This window comes from Oncorhynchus kisutch, linkage group LG17 (assembly GCF_002021735.2).
Source record: "Oncorhynchus kisutch isolate 150728-3 linkage group LG17, Okis_V2, whole genome shotgun sequence".
NCBI classification, from domain to species: Eukaryota; Metazoa; Chordata; class Actinopteri; order Salmoniformes; family Salmonidae; genus Oncorhynchus; species Oncorhynchus kisutch.
Window position 1 is genome coordinate 439821 of NC_034190.2, and position 22218 is coordinate 462038.

The window sequence follows — 22218 nt, forward strand, 5'->3', positions numbered from 1 at the left end:
AAAGAGAGAGAGAAGAGTCAGAGAGAGAATGGAGAGTCCAGAAGAGAGAGAGAGTCAGAGAGGACTGGAGAGTCCAGAAAGAGAGAGAGAGTCAGAGAGAGACTGGAGAGTCCAGAGAGAGTCAGAGAGAGAGTACCAGAGAAAGAGAGAGAGAGTCAGAGAGAGAGACTGGAGAGTCCAGAAAGAGAGAGAGAGTCAGAGAGAGACTGGAGAGTCAAGAAAGAGAGAGAGTCAGAGAGAGAATGGAGAGTCCAGAAAGAGAGAGTGAGAGAGGCAGAGAGAGCCTGAAGAGTCCAGAGAGAGACAGTCAGAGAGAGACTGGAGAGTCCAGAAAGAGAGAGAGTTAGACAGAGGACTGGAGAGTCCAGAGAGAAAGAGAAAGGCAGGGAGAGAGTACCAGAGAAAGAGAGTCACAGAGAGACTGGAGAGTCCAGAAAGAGAGAGAGAGGCAGAAAGAGACTGGAGAGTCCAGAAAGAGAGAGTGAGAGAGGCAGAGAGAGCCTGAAGAGTCCAAAGAGAGACAGTCAGAGAGAGACTGGAGAGTCCAGAAAGAGAGAGAGTTAGAGAGAGACTGGAGAGTCCAGAGAGAAAGAGAGAGGCAGGGAGAGAGTACCAGAGAAAGAGAGAGAGTCACAGAGAGACTGGAGAGTCCAGAAAGAGAGAGAGAGAGGCAGAGAGAGACTGGAGAGTCCAGAAAGAGAGAGAGAGTCAGAGAGAGACTGGAGAGTCCAGAAAGAGAGAGAAGAGTCACAGAGAGACTGGAGAGTCAAGAAAGAGAGAGAGTCAGAGAGAGACTGGAGAGTCCAGAAAGAGAGAGTGAGAGAGGCAGAGAGAGCCTGAAGAGTCCAGAGAGAGACAGTCAGAGAGAGACTGGAGAGTCCAGAAAGAGAGAGTTAGAGAGAGACTGGAGAGTCCAGAAAGAGAGAGAGAGTAAGAGAGAGACTGGAGAGTCCCAGAAAGAGAGAAGAGTCAGAGAGAGACTGGAGAGTCAAGAAAGAGAGAGAGTCAGAGAGAGAATGGAGAGTCCAGAAAGAGAGAGTGAGAGAGGCAGAGAGAGCCTGAAGAGTCCAGAGAGAGACAGTCAGAGAGAGACTGGAGAGTCCAGAAAGAGAGAGAGTTAGAGAGAGACTGGAGAGTCCAGAGAGAAAGAGAAAGGCAGGGAGAGAGTACCAGAGAAAGAGAGTCACAGAGAGACTGGAGAGTCCAGAAAGAGAGAGAGAGAGTCAGAGAGAGACTGGAGAGTCCAGAAAGAGAGAGAGAGGCAGAAAGAGACTGGAGAGTCCAGAAAGAGAGAGTGAGAGAGGCAGAGAGAGCCTGAAGAGTCCAAAGAGAGACAGTCAGAGAGAGACTGGAGAGTCCAGAAAGAGAGAGAGTTAGAGAGAGACTGGAGAGTCCAGAGAGAAAGAGAGAGGCAGGGAGAGAGTACCAGAGAAAGAGAGAGAGTCACAGAGAGAGAATGGAGAGTCCAGAAAGAGAGAGGCAGAGAGTCAGAGAGAGACTGGAGAGTCCAGAAAGAGAGAGAGAGTCAGAGAGAGACTGGAGAGTCCAGAAAGAGAGAGAGAGAGTCAGAGAGAGACTGGAGAGTCCAGAAAGAGAGAGAGAGTACCAGAGAAAGAGAGAGAGAGTCAGAGAGAGAGAATGGAGAGTCCATAAAGAGAGAGAGAAAGAGAGAGAGTGGAGAGTCCAGAAAGAGAGAGAGTCAGAGAGAGACTGGAGAGTCCAGAAAGAGAGAGAGAGTAAGAGAGAGACTGGAGAGTCCAGAAAGAGAGAAGAGTCAGAGAGAGACTGGAGAGTCAAGAAAGAGAGAGAGAGTCAGAGAGAGACTGGAGAGTCCAGAAAGAGAGAGTGAGAGAGGCAGAGAGAGCCTGAAGAGTCCAGAGAGAGACAGTCAGAGAGAGACTGGAGAGTCCAGAAAGAGAGAGAGTTAGAGAGAGACTGGAGAGTCCAGAGAGAAAGAGAGAGGCAGGGAGAGAGTACCAGAGAAAGAGAGTCACAGAGAGACTGGAGAGTCCAGAAAGAGAGAGAGAGAGAGTCAGAGAGAGAATGGAGAGTCCAGAAAGAGAGAGAGAGGCAGAGAGACTGGAGAGTCCAGAAAGAGAGAGAGAGTCAGAGAGAGACTGGAGAGTCCAGAGAGAGTCAGAGAGAGAGTACCAGAGAAAGAGAGAGAGAGTCAGAGAGAGAGACTGGAGAGTCCAGAAAGAGAGAGAGAGTCAGAGAGAGACTGGAGAGTCCAGAAAGAGAGAGAGTTAGAGAGAGACTGGAGAGTCCAGAGAGAAAGAGAGAGGCAGGGAGAGAGTACCAGAGAAAGAGAGAGAGTCACAGAGAGACTGGAGAGTCCAGAAAGAGAGAGAGAGTCAGAGAGAGACTGGAGAGTCCAGAAAGAGAGAGAGAGAGGCAGAGAGAGACTGGAGAGTCCAGAAAGAGAGAGAGAGTCAGAGAGAGACTGGAGAGTCCAGAGAGAGAGTACCAGAGAAAGAGAGAGAGAGTCAGAGAGAGACTGGAGAGTCCAGAAAGAGAGAGAGTCAGAGAGAGACTGGAGAGTCCAGAAAGAGAGAGAGAGAGTAAGAAAGAGACTGGAGAATCCAGAAAGAGAGAGAGAGAGTCAGAGAGAGTCTGGAGAGTCCAGAAAGAGAGAGAGTATCAGAGAGAGACTGGAGAGTCCATAAAGAATGAGAGAGTCAGAGAGAGACTGGAGAGTCCATAAAGAGAGAGAGTCAGAGAGAGACTGGAGAGTCCAGAGAGAAAGAGAGAGTCAGAAAGAGAGTATCAGAGAAAGAGAGTCAGAGAGAGAGAATGGAGAGTCCAGAAAGAGAGAGAGAGTAAGAAAGAGACTGGAGAGTCCAGAAAGAGAGAGAGAGAGTCAGAGAGACTGGAGAGTTCAGAAAAAAGAGAGAGAGTGTCAGAGAGAGACTGGAGAGTCCAGAAAGAGAGAGAGAGAGAATCAGAGAGAGACTGGAGAGTCCATAAAGAGAGAGAGAGTCAGAGAGAGACTGGAGAGTCCATAAACAGAGAGTACCAGAGAGAGACTGGAGAGTCCAGAAAGAAAGAGAGAGAGAATCAGAGAGAGACTGGAGAGTCCAGAAAGAAAGAGAGAGTCAGAGAAAGAGTCAGAGAGAGACTGGAGAGTCCAGAGAGAGTACCAGAGGAAGAGAGAGAGAGAGTCAGAGAGAGAGACTGGAGAGCCCAGAAAGAGAGAGAGAGTCAGAAAGAGAGTACCAGAGAAAGAGAGAGAGAGTCAGAGAGAGAGAATGGAGAGTCCAGAAAGAGAGAGAGTCAGAGAGAGACTAGAGAGTACAGAAAGAGAGAGAGAGAAACAGAGAGACTGGAGAGTCCAGAAAGAGAGAGAGAGTCAGAGAGAGACTGGAGAGTCCAGAAAGAGAGAGGCAGAGAGTCAGAGAGAGACTGGAGAGTCCAGAAAAAGAGAGAGAGTCAGAGAGAGACTGGAGAGTCCAGAAAGAGAGAGAGATAGTCAGAGAGAGACTGGAGAGTCCAGAAAGAGAGAGAGAGAGAATCAGAGAGACTGGAGAGTCCATAAAGAAAGAGAGAGTCAGAGAGAGACTGGAGAGTCCATAAACAGAGAGAGTCAGAGAGAGACTGGAGAATCCAGAGAGAAAGAGAGAGTCAGAGAGAGAGTACCAGAGAAAGAGAGAGAGAGTCAGAGAGAATGGAGAGTCCAGAAAGAGAGAGTCCGAGAGAGACTGGAGAGTCCAGAAAGAGAGAGAGAGTCAGAGAGAGAGCACCAGAGAAAGAGAGAGTCAGAGAGAGAGACTGGAGAGTCCAGAAAGACAGAGAGAGTCAGAGAGAGATTGGAGAGTCCAGAAAGAGAGAGAGAGTCAGAGAGAGACAGGAGAGTCCATAAAGAGAGAGAGTACGAGAGAGACTGGAGAGTCCAGAAAGAGAGAGAGAGTAAGAGAGAGACTGGAGAGTCCAGAAAGAGAGAGAGAGTCAGAGAGAGACTGGAGAGTCCAGAAAGAGAGAGGCAGAGGGTCAGAGAGGGACTGGAGAGTACCAGAGAAAGAGAGAGAGTCAGAGAGAGAGAATGGAGAGTCCAGAAAGAGAGAGGCAGAGAGTCAGAGAGAGACTGGAGAGTCCAGAAAGAGAGAGAGAGTCAGAGAGAGACTGGAGAGTCCAGAAAGAGAGAGAGAGAGTCAGAGAGAGACTGGAGAGTCCAGAAAGAGAGAGGGTCAGAGTGAGACTGGAGAGTCCAGAGAGAAAGAGAGAGTACCAGAGAAAGAGAGAGAGAGTCAGAGAGAGAGAATGGAGAGTCCATAAAGAGAGAGAGAAAGAGAGACTGGAGAGTCCAGAAAGAGAGAGAGAGTCAGAGAGAGACTGGAGAGTCCAGAAAGAGAGAGAGAGTAAGAGAGAGACTGGAGAGTCCAGAAAGAGAGAGAGTCAGAGAGAGACTGGAGAGTCCAGAAAGAGAGAGTGAGAGAGGCAGAGAGAGCCTGAAGAGTCCAGAGAGAGACAGTCAGAGAGAGACTGGAGAGTCCAGAAAGAGAGAGAAGAGTCAGAGAGAGACTGGAGAGTCCAGAAAGAGAGAGAGTTAGAGAGAGACTGGAGAGTCCAGAAAGAGAGAGAGAGTAAGAGAGAGACTGGAGAGTCCAGAAAGAGAGAAGAGTCAGAGAGAGACTGGAGAGTCAAGAAAGAGAGAGAGTCAGAGAGAGAATGGAGAGTCCAGAAAGAGAGAGTGAGAGAGGCAGAGAGAGCCTGAAGAGTCCAGAGAGAGACAGTCAGAGAGAGACTGGAGAGTCCAGAAAGAGAGAGAGTTAGAGAGAGACTGGAGAGTCCAGAGAGAAAGAGAAAGGCAGGGAGAGAGTACCAGAGAAAGAGAGTCACAGAGAGACTGGAGAGTCCAGAAAGAGAGAGAGAGAGTCAGAGAGAGACTGGAGAGTCCAGAAAGAGAGAGAGAGGCAGAAAGAGACTGGAGAGTCCAGAAAGAGAGAGTGAGAGAGGCAGAGAGAGCCTGAAGAGTCCAAAGAGAGACAGTCAGAGAGAGACTGGAGAGTCCAGAAAGAGAGAGAGTTAGAGAGAGACTGGAGAGTCCAGAGAGAAAGAGAGAGGCAGGGAGAGAGTACCAGAGAAAGAGAGAGAGTCACAGAGAGACTGGAGAGTCCAGAAAGAGAGAGAGGCAGAGAGAGACTGGAGAGTCCAGAAAGAGAGAGAGAGCCAGAGAGAGACTGGAGAGTCCAGAGAGAGAGTACCAGAGAAAGAGAGAGAGAGTCAGAGAGAGAGACTGGAGAGTCCAGAAAGAGAGAGAGAGTCAGAGAGAGACTGGAGAGTCCAGAAAGAGAGAGGCAGAGAGGCAGAGAGAGACTGGAGAGTCCAGAAAGAGAGAGAGAGAGAGTCAGAGAGAGACTGGAGAGTCCAGAAAGAGAGAGAGAGTCAGAGAGAGACTGGAGAGTCCAGAAAGAGAGAGAGAGTCAGAGAGAGAGACTGGAGAGTCCAGAAAGAAAGAGAGAGAGTCAGAGAGAGACTGGAGAGTCCAGAAAGAGAGAGAGTCAGAGAGAGACTGGAGAGTCCAGAGAGAGTACCAGAGGAAGAGAGAGAGAGAGAGTCAGAGAGAGAGACTGGAGAGCCCAGAAAGAGAGAGAGAGTCAGAGAGAGAGTACCAGAGAAAGAGAGAGAGAGAGTCAGAGAGAGAGAATGGAGAGTCCAGAAAGAGAGAGAGTCAGAGAGAGACTAGAGAGTCCAGAAAGAGAGAGAGAGAAACAGAGAGACTGGAGAGTCCAGAAAGAGAGAGAGAGAGTCAGAGAGAGACGGGAGAGTCCAGAAAGAGAGAGGCAGAGAGTCAGAGAGAGACTGGAGAGTCCAGAAAGAGAGAGAGAGTCAGAGAGAGACTGGAGAGTCCAGAAAGAGAGAGAGATAGTCAGAGAGAGACTGGAGAGTCCATAAAGAAAGAGAGAGTCAGAGAGAGACTGGAGAGTCCATAAACAGAGAGAGTCAGAGAGAGACTGGAGAGTCCAGAGAGAAAGAGAGAGTCAGAGAGAGAGTACCAGAGAAAGAGAGAGAGAGTCAGAGAGAGAGAATGGAGAGTCCAGAAAGAGAGAGTCAGAGAGAGACTGGAGAGTCCAGAAAGAGAGAGAGAGTCAGAGAGAGAGCACCAGAGAAAGAGAGAGTCCGAGAGAGAGACTGGAGAGTCCAGAAAGAGAGAGAGAGTCAGAGAGAGATTGGAGAGTCCAGAAAGAGAGAGAGTCAGAGAGAGACAGGAGAGTCCATAAAGAGAGAGAGTACGAGAGAGACTGGAGTGTCCAGAAAGAGAGAGAGAGTCAGAGAGAGACTGGAGAGTCCAGAAAGAGAGAGGCAGAGGGTCAGAGAGGGACTGGAGAGTACCAGAGAAAGAGAGAGAGTCAGAGAGAGAGAATGGAGAGTCCAGAAAGAGAGAGGAAGAGAGTCAGAGAGAGACTGGAGAGTCCAGAAAGAGAGAGAGAGTCAGAGAGAGACTGGAGAGTCCAGAAAGAGAGAGAGAGAGTCAGAGAGAGACTGGAGAGTCCAGAAAGAGAGAGGGTCAGAGTGAGACTGGAGAGTCCAGAGAGAAAGAGAGAGTACCAGAGAAAGAGAGAGAGAGTCAGAGAGAGAGAATGGAGAGTCCATAAAGAGAGAGAGAGTCAGAGAGAGACTGGAGAGTCCAGAATGAGAGAGAGTAAGAGAGAGACTGGAGAGTCCAGAAAGAGAGAAGAGTCAGAGAGAGACTGGAGAGTCAAGAAAGAGAGAGAGAGTCAGAGAGAGACTGGAGAGTCCAGAAAGAGAGAGTGAGAGAGGCAGAGAGAGCCTGAAGAGTCCAGAGAGAGACAGTCAGAGAGAGACTGGAGAGTCCAGAAAGAGAGAGAGTTAGAGAGAGACTGGAGAGTCCAGAGAGAAAGAGAGAGGCAGGGAGAGAGTACCAGAGAAAGAGAGTCACAGAGAGACTGGAGAGTCCAGAAAGAGAGAGAGAGTCAGAGAGAGAATGGAGAGTCCAGAAAGAGAGAGAGAGGCAGAGAGAGACTGGAGAGTCCAGAAAGAGAGAGAGAGTCAGAGAGAGACTGGAGAGTCCAGAGAGAGTCAGAGAGAGAGTACCAGAGAAAGAGAGAGAGTCAGAGAGAGAGACTGGAGAGTCCAGAAAGAGAGAGTGAGAGAGGCAGAGAGAGCCTGAAGAGTCCAGAGAGAGACAGTCAGAGAGAGACTGGAGAGTCCAGAAAGAGAGAGAGTTAGAGAGAGACTGGAGAGTCCAGAGAGAAAGAGAGAGGCAGGGAGAGAGTACCAGAGAAAGAGAGTCACAGAGAGACTGGAGAGTCCAGAAAGAGAGAGAGAGTCAGAGAGAGACTGGAGAGTCCAGAAAAAGAGAGGCAGAGAGTCAGAGAGAGACTGGAGAGTCCAGAAAGAGAGAGAGAGTCAGAGAGAGACTGGAGAGTCCAGAAAGAGAGAGAGAGTCGGAGAGAGACTGGAGAGTCCAGAAAGAGAGAGAGAGAGAATCAGAGAGAGAATGGAGAGTCCAGAAAGAGAGAGAGAGAGAGTAAGAAAGAGACTGGAGAGTCCAGAAAGAGAGAGAGAGAGTCAGAGAGACTGGATAGTTCAGAAAAAGAGAGAGAGTGTCAGAGAGAGACTGGAGAGTCCAGAAAGAGAGAGAGAGAGTATCAGAGAGAGACTGGAGAGTCCATAAAGAATGAGAGAGTCAGAGAGAGACTGGAGAGTCCATAAAGAGAGAGAGTTCGAGAGAGACTGGAGAGTCCAGAGAGAAAGAGAGAGTCAGAAAGAGAGTACCAGAGAAAGAGAGAGAGAGTCAGAGAGAGAGAATGGAGAGTCCAGAAAGAGAGAGAGTCAGAGAGAGACTGGAAAGTCCAGAAAGAGAGAGAGAGAGTCAGAGAGACTGGATAGTTCAGAAAAAGAGAGAGTGTCAGAGAGAGACTGGAGAGTCCAGAAAGAGAGAGAGAGAGAATCAGAGAGAGACTGGAGAGTCCATAAAGAGAGAGAGAGTCAGAGAGAGACTGGAGAGTCCATAAAGAGAGAGAGTCAGAGAGAGACTGGAGAGTCCAGAGAGAAAGAGAGAGTCAGAAAGAGAGTACCAGAGAAAGAGAGAGAGAGTCAGAGAGAGAGAATGGAGAGTCCAGAAAGAGAGAGAGAGTCAGAGAGAGACTGGAAAGTCCAGAAAGAGAGAGAGAGTCAGAGAGAGACTGGAGAGTCCAGAAAGAGAGAGAGAGAGAGAATCAGAGAGAGAATGGAGAGTCCAGAAAGAGAGAGAGAGAGTAAGAAAGAGACTGGAGAGTCCAGAAAGAGAGAGAGAGAGTCAGAGAGACTGGAGAGTTCAGAAAAAGAGAGAGAGAGATAATCAGAGAGAGACTGGAGAGTCCATAAAGAGAGAGAGTCAGAGAGAGACTGGAGAGTCCAGAGAGAAAGAGAGAGTCAGAAAGAGAGAATGGAGAGTCCAGAAAGAGAGAGAGTCAGAGAGACTGGAGAGTCCAGAAAGAGAGAGAGAGTCAGAGAGAGACTGGAGAGTCCATAAAGAGAGAAGAGAGTCAGAGAGAGACTGGAGAGTCCAGAAAGAGAAACTACCTGCCCTCCAGGACACCTACACCACCCAATGTCACAGGAAGGCCATAAAGATCATCAAGGACAACAACCACCCGAGCCACTGCCTGTTCACCCCGCTATCATCCAGAAGGCGAGGTCAGTACAGGTGCATCAAAGCTGGGACCGAGAGACTGAAAAACAGCTTCTATCTCAAGGCCATGAGACTGTTAAACAGCCACCACTAACATTGAGTGGCTGCTGCCAACACACTGACTCAACTCCAGCCACTTTAATAATGGGTTATTGATGTAAAATATATCACTAGCCACTTTAAACAATGCTACTTAATATAATGTTTACATACCCTACATTATTCATCTCATATGTATACGTATATACTGTACTCTATATCATCTACTGCATCCTTATGTAATACATGTATCACTAGCCACTTTAACTATGCCACTTTGTTTACATACTCATCTCATATGTATATACTGTACTCAATACCATCTACTGTATCTTGCCTATGCCGCTCTGTACCATCACTCACTCATATATCTTTATGCACATATTCTTTATCCCCTTACACTTGTGTGTATAAGGTAGTAGTTTTGTAATTGTTAGTTAGATTACTCGTTGGTTATTACTGCATTGTCGGAACTAGAAGCACAAGCATTTTGCTACACTCGCATTAACATCTGCTAACCATGTGTATGTGACAAATAAAATTTGATTTGATTTGATTTGATGTAGGTCAGTCCAGAGCTGTATAATGATGTTTTGAAACAGACTGGCATACTGTAGGATACAGTATCACAATGTTTTGTAATTGAATCAGACATAAAAACGACATTATGTTAGTAATAAGTAGTCTGTTTGAAATATCCTTCCCAGGAGAGACAGACAATGAGCATAATTACAAATTCAAACAAATGTATGGCAAATGTTTACACTGTAGCATTCCTTATACTGTATACTCTATTCAGTGTCCACATCACTAAGGACTTAATATGCTCCACCCATGTTAGTGTCCACATAACTAAGGACTTAACATGGTCCACACACCAACACAGTTGTGAAGAGGACACAGCAGCACCTCTTCCCCCTCAGGAGGCTGAAAGGTTCAAACGGGCCCTCAGATTCTCAAAAAGTTCTACAGTTGCACCATTGAGAGCATCTTGACTGGCTGCATCACCGCAAGGCACTACAGATGGTAATGCGTACAGCCCAGTACATCACTGGGGCCGAGCTCCCTGCCATCCAGAACCAACCTCTACGTCTTGTGGTGTCAGAGGAAGGCCCTAAATATTGTGAAAGACTCCAGCCACCTAAGCCATAGACTATTCTCCCTGCTACCGCACGAAATGCAGTACCAACACTGGTACTGGAACCAACACGATCCTGAACAGCTTCTACCCCCAAGCCATAAGATCACCAAATAGTGGACTATCTGCATTGGCCCTTTTTGCATCAACTCTTTTGACTCATAACATACACTGCTGCTACTGTTTATTATCTATCTACTGGTACTCCCTGTATATGGCCAAGTTATTACCTCGTACCCCTGCACATCGACTCAGCACTGGTACTCCTTGTATTAGAGGTCGACCGATTATGATTTTTCAACGCCGATACCGATACTGATTATTGGAGGACCAAAAAAGCTGATACCGATTAATAGGCCGATTTAAAAAAATGTATTTGTAATGGTGACAATTACAACAATACTGAATTAACACTTATTTTAACTTAAGTTAAGGATAGGGGGCAGTATTTCCCCTTTGGATGAATTGCGTGCCCATAGTGAACTGCATCAAAATCTGTCCTAAATTGCTAATATATGCATATTATAATTAATATTGGATAGAAAACACTCTGAAGTTTCTAAACCCGTTTGAATTATGTCTGTGAGTATAACAGAACTCACAGGGCAGGCAATCTTGCAAACTAGTTTTGAAATCCTGAAAGTTGGGGCAACTTTGACGTCATCGCCCCCTCCCTTCCCAACAAGTTATGGATCTGGAAACACTTCCTATGTCTTCCACTAGATGTCCTCATTCAGTAGAAAGTGTAATGGAGCATTTGCTGTGAACTTTGACCTAATGGGAAGGAAAGTGCTAAAGTGTCGCAAAAGATTCATGTGATTGAAAGCGCATATGCGTTGGAGTGCTTCGTCTGTTCCAATCAGCCCCAGATGAACTAGGATGTCCCGGTTGGAATGCCATTCGATGTGTATGATTATAACATCCTGAAGATTGATTCTGCACTTAGTTTGACCAGTTTCGTCGACCTGTAATATGTAATTTGGAAGTTTTGATGCAAAATTATCCTGGACCAGAAGTAATTTTTTGGGCATTTGAGCTGAAAGTGGTAGCAGATGCTGCTACATGGACACTAGAATTGAACATTATGAAACAAAATGATTTATTGTTGAACTAGGACTACTTGCACTACATTCTGATCGAAGATGATCAAAGGTAAGGGAATATTTATGTTGTAATTCTGTATTTCTGTTGACTCCAACATAGCGGAGAAATATTGTTACGTCTGAGCGCTGTCTCAGATTATTGCAATGTTAGGCTTTTTCTGTAATGTAAAAAAAAATGTGACACAGCGGTTGCATTAAGAACCAGTGTATCTTTTTAATTATATGTAGAACATGTATCTTTAGTCAAAGTTTATGATGAGTATTTCTGTTATCTGGCGTAGCTTTCTATAATTCCTCCGGACATTTTGGATAATTTTCTGAACATGGCGTCAATGTAAACCGAGATTTATGGATATAAAATGCATATTATCGAACAAAACATAAATGTACTGTGTAACATGTCATATGACTGTCATCTGATGAACATTTTCAAGAGGTTAGTGAATTATTTATTTTTTCATCCTGCTTTTGTCATTTAATATTTTGTGGTTACAAAATGGCTACGTTTTCTCTTTGTTTTGGTGGTGGTCTAACATCAATATATGCTGTGTTTTCGCCGTAAAACATTTTTAAAATCTGACACGCTGGGTAGATGAACAAGGTGTTTATCTTTCATTTGAGGTATTGGAGGTATTGGACTTAATGTGTGGAGGTTAAATATTTCTAAGAATATGTTTGCATTCCCTGCGCCACCGTTTCAGCTGAACGGGGGGGTGTAGTTCCTGTAGAGGAACCCATAGCCTTAACCAGTTTAATATAATACATCAATAAAATCAATTTAGCCTCAAGTAGATAATGAAACATGTTCAATTTGGTTTAAATAATGCAAAAACAAAGTGTTGGAGAAGAACGTAAAAGTGCAATATGTGCTATGTAAGAAAGCTAACGTTTCAGTTCCTTGCTCAGAACATGAGAACATATGAAATCTGGTGGTCCCTTTTAACATGAGTCTTCAATATTCCCAGGTAAGAAGTTTTAGGTTGTAGTTATTATAGGACTATTTCCCTCTATACCATTTGTATTTCATTAACCGTTGACTATTGGATGTTCTTATAGGCACTTTAGTATTGCCAGTGTAACAGTATAGCTTCCGTCCCTCTCCTCGCTCCTCCCTGGGCTCGAACCAGCAACACAACGACAACAGCCACCACATCGAAGCAACGTTACCCATGCAGAGCAAGGGGAACAACTACTAGAAGGCTCAGAGCGAGTGAAGTTTGAAACACTATTAGCGCGCGCTAACTAGCCAGCCATTTCACTTCGGACACACCAGCGTCATCTCGGGAGTTGATAGGTTTGAAGTAATAAACAGCGCAATGCTTGACGCACAACGAAGAGCTGCTGGCAAAATGCACTAAAGTGCTGTTTGAATGAATGTTTACGCGCCTGCTTCTGCCTACCACCGCTCAGTCAGATGCTTAGATACTTGTATGCTTGTATGCTCAGTCAGATTATATGCAACACAGGACACGCTAGATAATATCTAGTAATATCATCAACCATGTGTAGTTAACTAGTGATTATGATTGATTGTTTTTTATAAGATAAGTTTAATGCTAGCTAGCAACTTACCTTGGCTTACTGCATTCGCGTAACAGGCAGTCTCCTTGTGGAGTGCAACGAGAGAGAGGCAGGTCGTTATTGCGTTGGACTAGCTAACTGTAAGGTTGCAAGATTGGATCCCCCGAGCTGAGTCTTTCTGCCCCTGAACGAGGCTGTTCACCCACCGTTCCTAGGCCGTCCTAGGCCGTCAGTTAAGAATGTGTTTTTAACTGACTTGCCTAGTTAAATAAAGATGGTTATGGTACTTCCTGTATATACCCATGTTATTACATCGTACCCCCGCACATTGACTCAGTACTGGTACTTCCTGTATATACCCATGTTATTACATCGTACCCCCGCACATAGACTCAGTACTGGTACTTCCTGTATATAGCCATGTTATTACATCGTACCCCCGCACATTGACTCAGTACTGGTACTTCCTGTATATAGCCATGTTATTACATCGTACCCCCGCACATTGACTCAGTACTGGTACTTCCTGTATATAGCCATGTTATTACATCGTACCCCCGCACATTGACTCAGTACTGGTACTTCCTGTATATACCCATGTTATTACATCGTACCCCCGCACATTGACTCAGTACTGGTACCCGGTGTATAGTGCTTTCGGAAAGTATTCAGAACCCTGACTTTTTCAACAACAAGACATACATTACAGGCTTATTCTAGAATGGATGATATATTTTGTTCATCAATCTACACACAGTACCCTTATAATGACATCACAATACACGGCAGGGTAGCCTAGTGGTTAGAGCGTTGGACTAGTAACCGGAAGGTTTCTAGTTCAAACCCCTGAGCTGACAAGGTACAAATCTGTCCAAGCAGGCTGTCATGTGCCTTTTACTGAGGAGTGGTTTCCGTCTGGACACTCTACCATAAAGGCCTGACTGGTGGAGGGCTGCAGAGATGGTTGTACTTCTGGAAGGTTCTCCCATCTCCACAGATGATCTCTTGAGCTCTGTCAAAGTGACCATTGAGTCCTTGGTCACCTCCCTGACCAAGGCCCTTCTCTCCCGATTGCTCAGTTTGGTCAGGCAGCCAGCTCTAGGAAGAGTCTTGGTGGTTCCAAACTTCTTCCATTTAAGAATGATGGAGGCCACTGTGTTCTTGGACCTTCAATGCTGCAGACATTTTTTAGTACCCTTCCCCAGATCTGTGCCTCGATGCACCTGAGCTCAATTTTGAGTCTCATAGTAAAGCGTCTGAATACTTATGTAAATAAGATATTTCTGTTATTTATTTTTAATACATTTGTCTACATTTCTAAAATCCTGTTTTTGTTTTGTCATTATGGGGTATTGTGATGTCATTATGGGGTATTGTGATGTCATTATGGGGTATTGTGTGTAGTTTGATGAGGAAAAAATAAATGTCATACAGTTTTGAATAAGGCTGTAACGTAACAAAATGTGGAAAAGGGGAAGGGGGTCTGAATACTTTGTGAATGCACAAGTTAACATTCATTTGTGTATTTATTCTTGGTGTTATTATTTTCTATTATTTTTCTATCTTTCTCTCTGCTTTTTGGGAAGCCCTCATTATTAAGCATTGCACTTTTAGTCCACAACTACAAAGCATGTGACAAATAACATTTTAGTTATTTGTAAGACATATTGGAGTAAACATTTTCCCTACATAAGGTTGATCTATAATCAATCTAAGGACATGTCACAGTCTTCCTCTAGCTCCACTAGACAGCTGGGACAAGAGTCTCTTCTACACCTCATTTACATGTTAGAATATATTTGGGCCATGTGTTACAACCATGGGCTGCACTAACACACACCAGGCAGAGTCCCGGTGAGAGCCTTAGTTCCCATGCTCATTATTGCAAGGCCTTTGTCCACTGTGTGTTTCAGACAGCCCTAACCCACAGCCCTGTCTGGATGTTTAGGCAAGACGGTCTGCTCTACACTGCACGGGGGAAGGTGGGGGTAGGGTGAACCCACCGCCTGCCTGTCTGCCTGCCTGCCAACCAGTCTGCCTGCCTGTCTGCTGTGAATTACTGTCTCTGTCTGACAATATCACATATTCCACCACTATAACGGGATGTAGGCTAGGCCACAGATGACAAAGAAATAGCTATTTCCAGTCTGAGCCGTTAGCTGTAGCGTGCCTATCCCCTACTGTAGTCTACTGTATGTAGGCCTACGTCTACCAAACTATGAGACATGTTTGAATGTGGGAGTAGGCCAAGTTAGCCGAGACTGCAGGAGTTTTGGGGAATGTCTGCGCAGCCCCTCTGGAGCTGAAGACGTAATGTGACATGGACGCATAGTTTCGAGTTAGGTTTCACTGAGAAACAGGCATACATGTGGAAATGTGCACCCAACATAACCATCGACAATATCATTATTAACTTAATTATTATTGCTTTTTAAATACAATCGAAGTCCAGAGTCATTGTGACCTCAATTAAATAATATCCTAATGCAATGCACCACACATCACATCTGCGTTTTCTAAAACTCTGATGGACAGAATGATCGAAAATAGCCTGCCACCAACCATCCAGTGAATAAATACAACACCGTTTATCTAAAACACACACGAAATTCAGCAAAAACCTATATTGCGGTTACGCTCGGTCGAGAGACTGCTGTCACAATTTAACGGTTACAGGTTAAACCAACTGTCCTGTCGCTTTTTCGGTCGGTTTATTGTAACAATAAATGCGCAAATCGGTTTCATTTTAAAACAGCAACGTAGTGTCATAAATGCGTAGTTACTTACATATATCCATCCCCTGTGACTGGGATCCAGTGCAGTTGCAGGAGCAAATGACATTGGAGTTAGAGTTGATGGAGCTGCCCGGTACCGTTGTGTTTTGCATGGGGCTCGGGAGTAGCGGGACGCCGGGGAAGAGCCGCCGACAGTGGCCCTACACAGGGCTGACAACTTGTACAGCAGCTCCCGCTGTCAGAGTCGGCCTCTATGGTTCCACATTTCTCACGTCATTCCAACCTAGTCACGATATAGCGATGTTACCTATGGTGAATAGACACCCCACATCTTGAAATGTTTTCCAGCGTCCCTCTCGCATTCATTCAAAAGAATGGCTGTGTTCCGTGCTCCTGGTGTGGGCAGGCTTACACCCCACCCCTCCTCCCTCCGCTTTCCAAAAGGGGAGCGGTTCCAGACAGGCTGCCAGACATGGGGGGGGGGGGGGGGGGGGGGGAGCTAGACTCGGGAGCAGTGGGGTGGTGGAGGAGGGAGACTGCTGCTGGTGACAATGACAGTGAGAGAAAGAGGGGGAGAGGGGCTGGCCTAGCCATTGGGAGCTGTGAGAGAGAGAGACAACCTCCCTGACCTGCTAGTCCGACTCCCGAAGGACCTACACAGAGCGAACCCAGGCCAAGAAGACCACCGCATCACCAGCCACACCCCAACCAGCTGAGACCCCCCCCCCCAAAAAAAACTAGACACACCCCATACAGTGCTTTCGGAAAGTATTCAGACCCCTTGACTTTTACCACATTAGGTTACAGACTAAAATTATTCTTTTTTTAAATAATTCTCATCAATCTACACACAATATCCCATAATGACAAAGTCAGTGTCACGCCCTGGTCGAAGTATTTTGTGTTTATCTTCATTTATTTGGTCAGGCCAGGGTGTGGCATGGGTTTTTGTATGTGGTGTGTATGTATTGGGATTGTAGCTTAGTGGGGTGTTCTAGTTAAGTCTATGGCTGTCTGAAGTGGTTCTCAATCAGAGGCAGGTGTTGTCAATCGTTGTCTCTGATTGGGAACCATATTTAGGCAGCCATATTCTTTGAGTGTTTCGTGGGTGATTGTCCTTAGTGTCCTTGTTCCTGTCTCTGTGTTAGTTTACACTAATATAGGCTGTTTCGGTTTTCGTTACGTTCTTTGTTTTGTAGTGTTTAATATTGATTTGTGTTTTACGTTTGTTTATTAAACATGGATCGCAATCTACACGCTGCATTTTGGTCCGACTCTCCTTCACCACAAGAGAACCGTTACAGAATCACTCACCACAACAGGACCAAGCAGCGTGTCAACAGGCAGGAGCGGCAGGAGAAGCAACAAAGGCAGCAACAGCGGCGCAACGAGGATTGGACATGGGACGATATATTGGATGGCAAGGGTTGCTACACATGGGAGGAGATCCTGGCGGGAAGGGATCGCCTTCCATGGGAACAGGTGGAGGCACTTAGGAGAGCAGAGGCAGCCGGAGAGAGGAGCCGGCGATATGAGGGAACACGGTTGGCAAGGAAGCCCGGGAGTCAGCCCCAAAAATGTCTTGGGGGGGGGGGGGCTCACAGGGAGTATGGCTACGCCAGGTAGGAGACCTGCGCAAACTCCCTGTGCTTACCGGGGGGCTAGAATAAATGAGACCGGGCAGGCACCGTGTTATGCAGTGGTGCGCACGGTGTCCCCAGTGCGGGTGCATAGCCCGGTGCGGTATATTCCAGCTCCTCGTATCAGCCGGGCTAGAGTGGGCATCGAGCCAGGTAAGGTTGGGCAGGCTCGGTGCTCAAGAGATCCAGTGCGCCTGCACGGTCCGGTCTATCCAGTACCACCTCCACACCCCAGCCCTCCGGTAGCAGCTCCCCGCACCAGGCTTCCTGTGCGTGTCCTCGGTCCAGTACCACCAGTGCCAGCACCACGCATCAGGCCTACAGTGCGCCTCGCCTCTCCAGCGCTGCCGGAGTCTCCCGCCTATCTAGCGCTGTCAGAGCTTTCCTCATCTCCAGCGCAGCCGGAGTCTCCCGCCTATCTAGCGCTGTCAGAGCATTCTTCCTCTACAGCGCTGCTGGAGTCTCCTGCCTGTTCAGCGCAGCCAGAGCTGCCAGCCTGCATGGAGCAGCCAGAGCTGCCAGCCTGCATGGAGCAGCCAGAGCTGTCAGTCTGCATGAAGCAGCCAGAGCTGTCAGTCTGCAAGGAGCTGCCAGTCTGTAAGGAGCTGCCAGTCTGCACGGAGCTGCCAGTCTGCAAGGAGCTGTCAGTCTGCAAGGAGCTGCCAGTCTGCAAGGAGCTGCCAGTCTGCACAGAGCCGCCAGAGCTGCCAGTCTGTAAGAAGCCGCCAGAACTGTCAGCCTATATGGAGCAGCCAGATACGCCAGTTAGCGTGGAGCAGCCAGAGCCGCCAAGTCAGCATGGAGCAGCCAGATCCGTCAGTCTGCCAGGATCCGCCAGTCAGCCAGACTCTTCCAGATCTGCCAATCAGCCAGACTCTTCCAGATCTGCCAATCAGCCAGACTCTTCCAGATCTGCCAGTCAACCAGACTCTTCCAGATCTGCTAGTCAACCAGACTCTTCCAGAAATGCCAGTCAACCAGACTCTTCCAGATCTGCCAGTCAACCAGACTCTTCCAGATCTGCCAGTCAACCAGACTCTTCCAGATCTGCCAGTCAACCAGACTCTTCCAGATCTGCCAGTCAACCAGACTCTTCCAGATCCGCCAGTCAACCAGACTCTTCCAGATCCGCCTCTCACTCCTGAGCTTCCTCTCACTCCCGAGCTTCCCCTCAGTCCCGAGCTTCCCCTCAGTCCCGAGCTTCCCCTCAGTCCCGAGCTTCCCCTCAGTCCCGAGCTGCCTCAGTCCCGAGCTGCCCCTCAGTCCCGATCTGCTCCTCAGTCTAGTGGGGTTCTGGGTGAGGACTACTAGGCCATGGTCGGCGGCGAGGGTGGACTATCCAGGGACGCGAGGAGGAGGGACTAAGACATTGATTGAGTGGGGTCCACGTCCCGCGCCGGAACCGCCACCATGGACAGACGCCTACCCGGACCCTCCCTATTGTTTTGAGGTGCGTCCGGGAGTCCGTACCTTAGGGGGGGGGGGGGTTCTGTCACGCCCTGGTCGAAGTATTTTGTGTTTATCTTCATTTATTTGGTCAGGCCAGGGTGTGGCATGGGTTTTTGTATGTGGTGTGTATGTATTGGGATTATAGCTTAGTGGGGTGTTCTAGTTAAGTCTATGGCTGTCTGAAGTGGTTCTCAATCAGAGGCAGGTGTTTATCGTTGTCTCTGATTGGGAACCATATTTAGGCAGCCATATTCTTTGAGTGTTTCGTGGGTGATTGTTCTTAGTGTCCTTGTTCCTGTCTCTGTGTTAGAGGCTGTTTCGGTTTTCGTTACATTCTTTGTTTTGTAGTGTTTAATATTGATTTGTGTTTTACGTTTGTTTATTAAACATGGATCGCAATCTACACGCTGCATTTTGGTCCGACTCTCCTTCACCACAAGAGAACCGTTACAGTCAGGATATTTTTGGAATTTTTGATCATTTATAAAAATTTAAAATAAACTGAAATAAACATTTACATATGTTTTCAGACTCTTTACTCAGTACTTTGTTGAAGCACCTTTGGCAGCGATTACAGACTCTTGTATTCTTGGGTATGATGCTACAAGCTTGGCACAATTGTACTTGGGGAGTTTCTCCCATTCTCTGCAGATCCTCTCAAGCTCTGTCAGGTTTGATGGGGAGCATTGCTGCAGTCTCTCCAGAGATGTTCGAACAGGTTTAAGTCGGGGCTCTGGCTAGGCCCCTCAAAGACATTCAGGGACTTGTCCCGAAGCCACTCCTGCGTTTTCATGGCTGTGTGCTTAGGGTGGTTGTCCTGTTGGAAGGTGAATCTTCGCCCCCAGTCTGAGGTCCTGAGAGCTCTGGAGCAGGTTTTCATCAAGGATCTCTCTGTACTTTGCTCCATTCATCGTTGTCTTGATCCTGACTAGTCTATCAGTCCCTGCTCCTGAAAAACATCCCCACAGCATGATGCTGCCATGCTTCACCGTAGGGATGGTGCCAAGTTTCCTCCAGACTTGATGCTTGGCATTCAGGCCAAATAGTTTAATCTTGGTTTCATCAGAGCAGAGAATCTTATTTCTCATGGTCTGAGAGTCCTTTAGGTGCCTTTTGACAAACTCCAAGGGGGCTGTCATGTGCCTTTTACTGAGGAGTGGCTTCTGTCTGGCCAATCTACCATAAAGGCCTGATTGGTGGAGTGCTGAAGACATGGTTGTCCTTCTGGCAGGTTCTCCCATCTCTACAGAGGAACTCTAGAGCTCTGTCAGAGTCCTTGGTCACCTCCCTGACCAAGGCCCTTCTCCCCCGATTGCTCAGTTTGGCCGGGCGGCCAGGATCAATCGTTACCGTTGTAGTCTACGTGAGGACGTCCTTCGGGAGCTGGCCTTTAGAGATACCACCCTCTCCTTCGACCAGCTGGTGGACATGTCCATCAGGCTGGACAAGATGCTGGCTACTCGTGGACGTCTAGATCGGGGTCTGGTTGTTCCATCCTCCCGCACCCTCTCTCCCAAACCTATGGAATTGGGAGGGATGGTGCGCAGGGAGACCGGAGGGGGTTCCCGCTCGAGCACCATCTATGGTCGCAGAGAGCACACTGCTACTCGGTGCAGGGTTGGTTCATCTGGGAATAGAGAAGGCAGGTAGGGCACTCTGGCATCACCCCAGGTGAGTAGGCACCATTCTCATCCAGTGCCATCTGTTGCACTAATGTTTGTCTCTGTCACTTTTCCGGATTTTTCCCTGCATTCCCAGTATAAGGCGCTAGTAGATTCAAGCGCGGCTGGAATTTCATTAATAACAATTTAGCTCATAGTTTAGGGATCCCTATTGTTTCTGTGGATATGCCTTTCCCTGTTCATGCCTTAGATAGTCGACCATTAGGGTCAGGGTTTATCAGGGAGATCATCGCACCTTTGTGTATGATAACGCAGGAGGGTCACAAGGAGAAGACTAGTCTTTTCCTTATTGATTCTCCTACGTATGTGGTGCTAGGCCTACCCTGGTTAGCTTGTCATAACCCCACTGTTTCTTGGCCACAGAGGGCTCTCACGGGGGGGTCGCGAGAGTCCTCAGGTAGGTGTTTAGGGGTTTCCGTACTGTGGAAAGTCCAGACCAGGTCGCAAGCGGAGACGGTGGTTATGGAGACATATGTCTCTGAATCCCTGCATTAGGGGTACATTCAGCCATCCATTTCACCCGTCTCTTTGAGTTTCTTTTTTTGTGAAAAAGAAGGATGGTGGTTTACACCCGTGCATTGATTATCGAGGTCTACATAAAATCACGGTGAAATATAGTTACCCACTACCTCTGATAAATAAGGTGATTGAGTCAATGCATGGGGCATCCTTCTTCACAAAATTGGATCTCAGGAGTGTGTACAATCTGGTGCGTATTCGGAAAGGGTGATGAGTGGAAGACGGCATTTAGCACCACCTCAGGTCATTATGAGTACCTTGTCATGCCATATGGGTTGATGAATGCTCCATCAGTCTTCAAATCATTTGTAGATGAGATCTTCAGGGACCTGCACGGGCAGGGTGTAGTGGTGTATGATGATATTCTGATATACTCCACTACACGCGCCGAGCATGTGTCTCTGGTGCGCAGGGTGCTTGGTCGCCTGTTGGAGCATGATCTATATGTCAAGGGTGAGAAATGCTTGTTCTTCCATCTCCTTCATAGGGCATTGGATTTCCACTTCAGGAGTGGAAATGGAGAGTGAGCGCATTGCAGCCGTGCGTAATTGGCCGACTACAACCACTGTAAAGGAGGTGCAGCATTTTTTAGGGTTTGCCAATTACTACCGGAGGTTTATCCGGGGTTTTGGTCAGGTTGAGGCTCCCATTACCTCACTGCTAAAGGGGGGCCCGGTGCGCTTGCAATGGTCGGCTGAGGCGAACAGGGCTTTTCGACACCTGAAGACTCTGTTTACCTCGGTGCCTGTGCTGGCTCATCTGGATCCCTCTTTGCCATTCATAGTGGAGTTGGACGCATCCGAAGCTGGGATAGGAGCAGTGCTCTCTCAGCGTTCTTGCACGACACTGAAGCTTCGCCCCTGTGCTTTCTTTTCGAAGGAGCTCAGCCCGGCAGAGCGAAACTATGATGTGGGGGACCCGGAGCTGTTAGCTGTCATAAAAGCCTTGAAGGCGTGGAGGCATTGGCTTGATGGGGGTAAACACCCTTTTCTCATCTGGACTGACCACCGCAATCTGGAGTACATCCGGCAGGCGAAGAGACTGAATCCTCGCCAGGCAAGGTGGGCCATGTTTTTCACTCGTTTTGTGTTTTCTCTTTCTTACAGACCAGGCTCCCAGAACGTCAAGGCAGACGCATTGTCTCGGCTGTATGACACAGAGGAGCGGTCCATGGATCCCACTCCCATACTCCCAGCTTCGTGTTTGGTAGAACCAGTAGTGTGGGAGCTGGACGCGGACATTGAGCGGGCGTCACATGCAGAGCCCTCTCCCCCTGAGTGTCCAGCTGGTCGGCTGTACGTTCCATCTGCTGTCAGCGACCGATTGATCTATTGGGCTCACACGTCACCCTCCTCTGGTCATCCGGGGATAGGTGGGACGATGTGCTGTCTTGATGGGAGGTACTGGTGGCCCACTTTAGCTAAGGACGTGAGGATTTATGTTTCCTCCTGCTCGGTGTGCGCCCAGTGCAAGGCTCCTAGACACCTGCCCAGAGGTAAGCTATAACCTTTAACCCGTTCCTCAACGGCCGTGGTCGCACCTGTCGGTGGATTTTTTGACTGAACTTCCACCTTCACATGGTTACACCACAATCCTAGTCGTTGTGGATCGGTTTTCGAAGTCCTGTTGTCTCCTCCCTTTGCCCGGTCTCCCTATGGCCTTACAAACTGCAGAGGCCCTGTTTACACACGTTTTCCGGCACTATGGGGTGCCTGAGGATATAGTGTCTGATCGGGGTCCCCAGTTCACATCAAGGG

At 47.7% G+C, this 22218-nt stretch overlaps 1 protein-coding gene across 2 annotated transcripts in view; it reads right to left on the bottom strand.

Annotated features, from left to right (window-relative positions):
* The window catches only part of ldlrad4a (low density lipoprotein receptor class A domain containing 4a), a 50430-nt gene extending 34814 nt beyond the window's left edge, over positions 1–15616 (bottom strand). Inside the window, exon 1 of one of the 2 annotated variants that reach the window (XM_031794982.1) lies at positions 15224–15616. In XM_031794982.1, the coding sequence (XP_031650842.1) occupies positions 15224–15323 (100 nt within the window). In that variant the 5' untranslated portion in view covers positions 15324–15616. The remainder of the gene's footprint in view (positions 1–15223) is intronic. The other variant, XM_031794981.1, reaches the window with a different exon arrangement.
* Positions 15617–22218: the final 6602 nt, after the last annotated feature.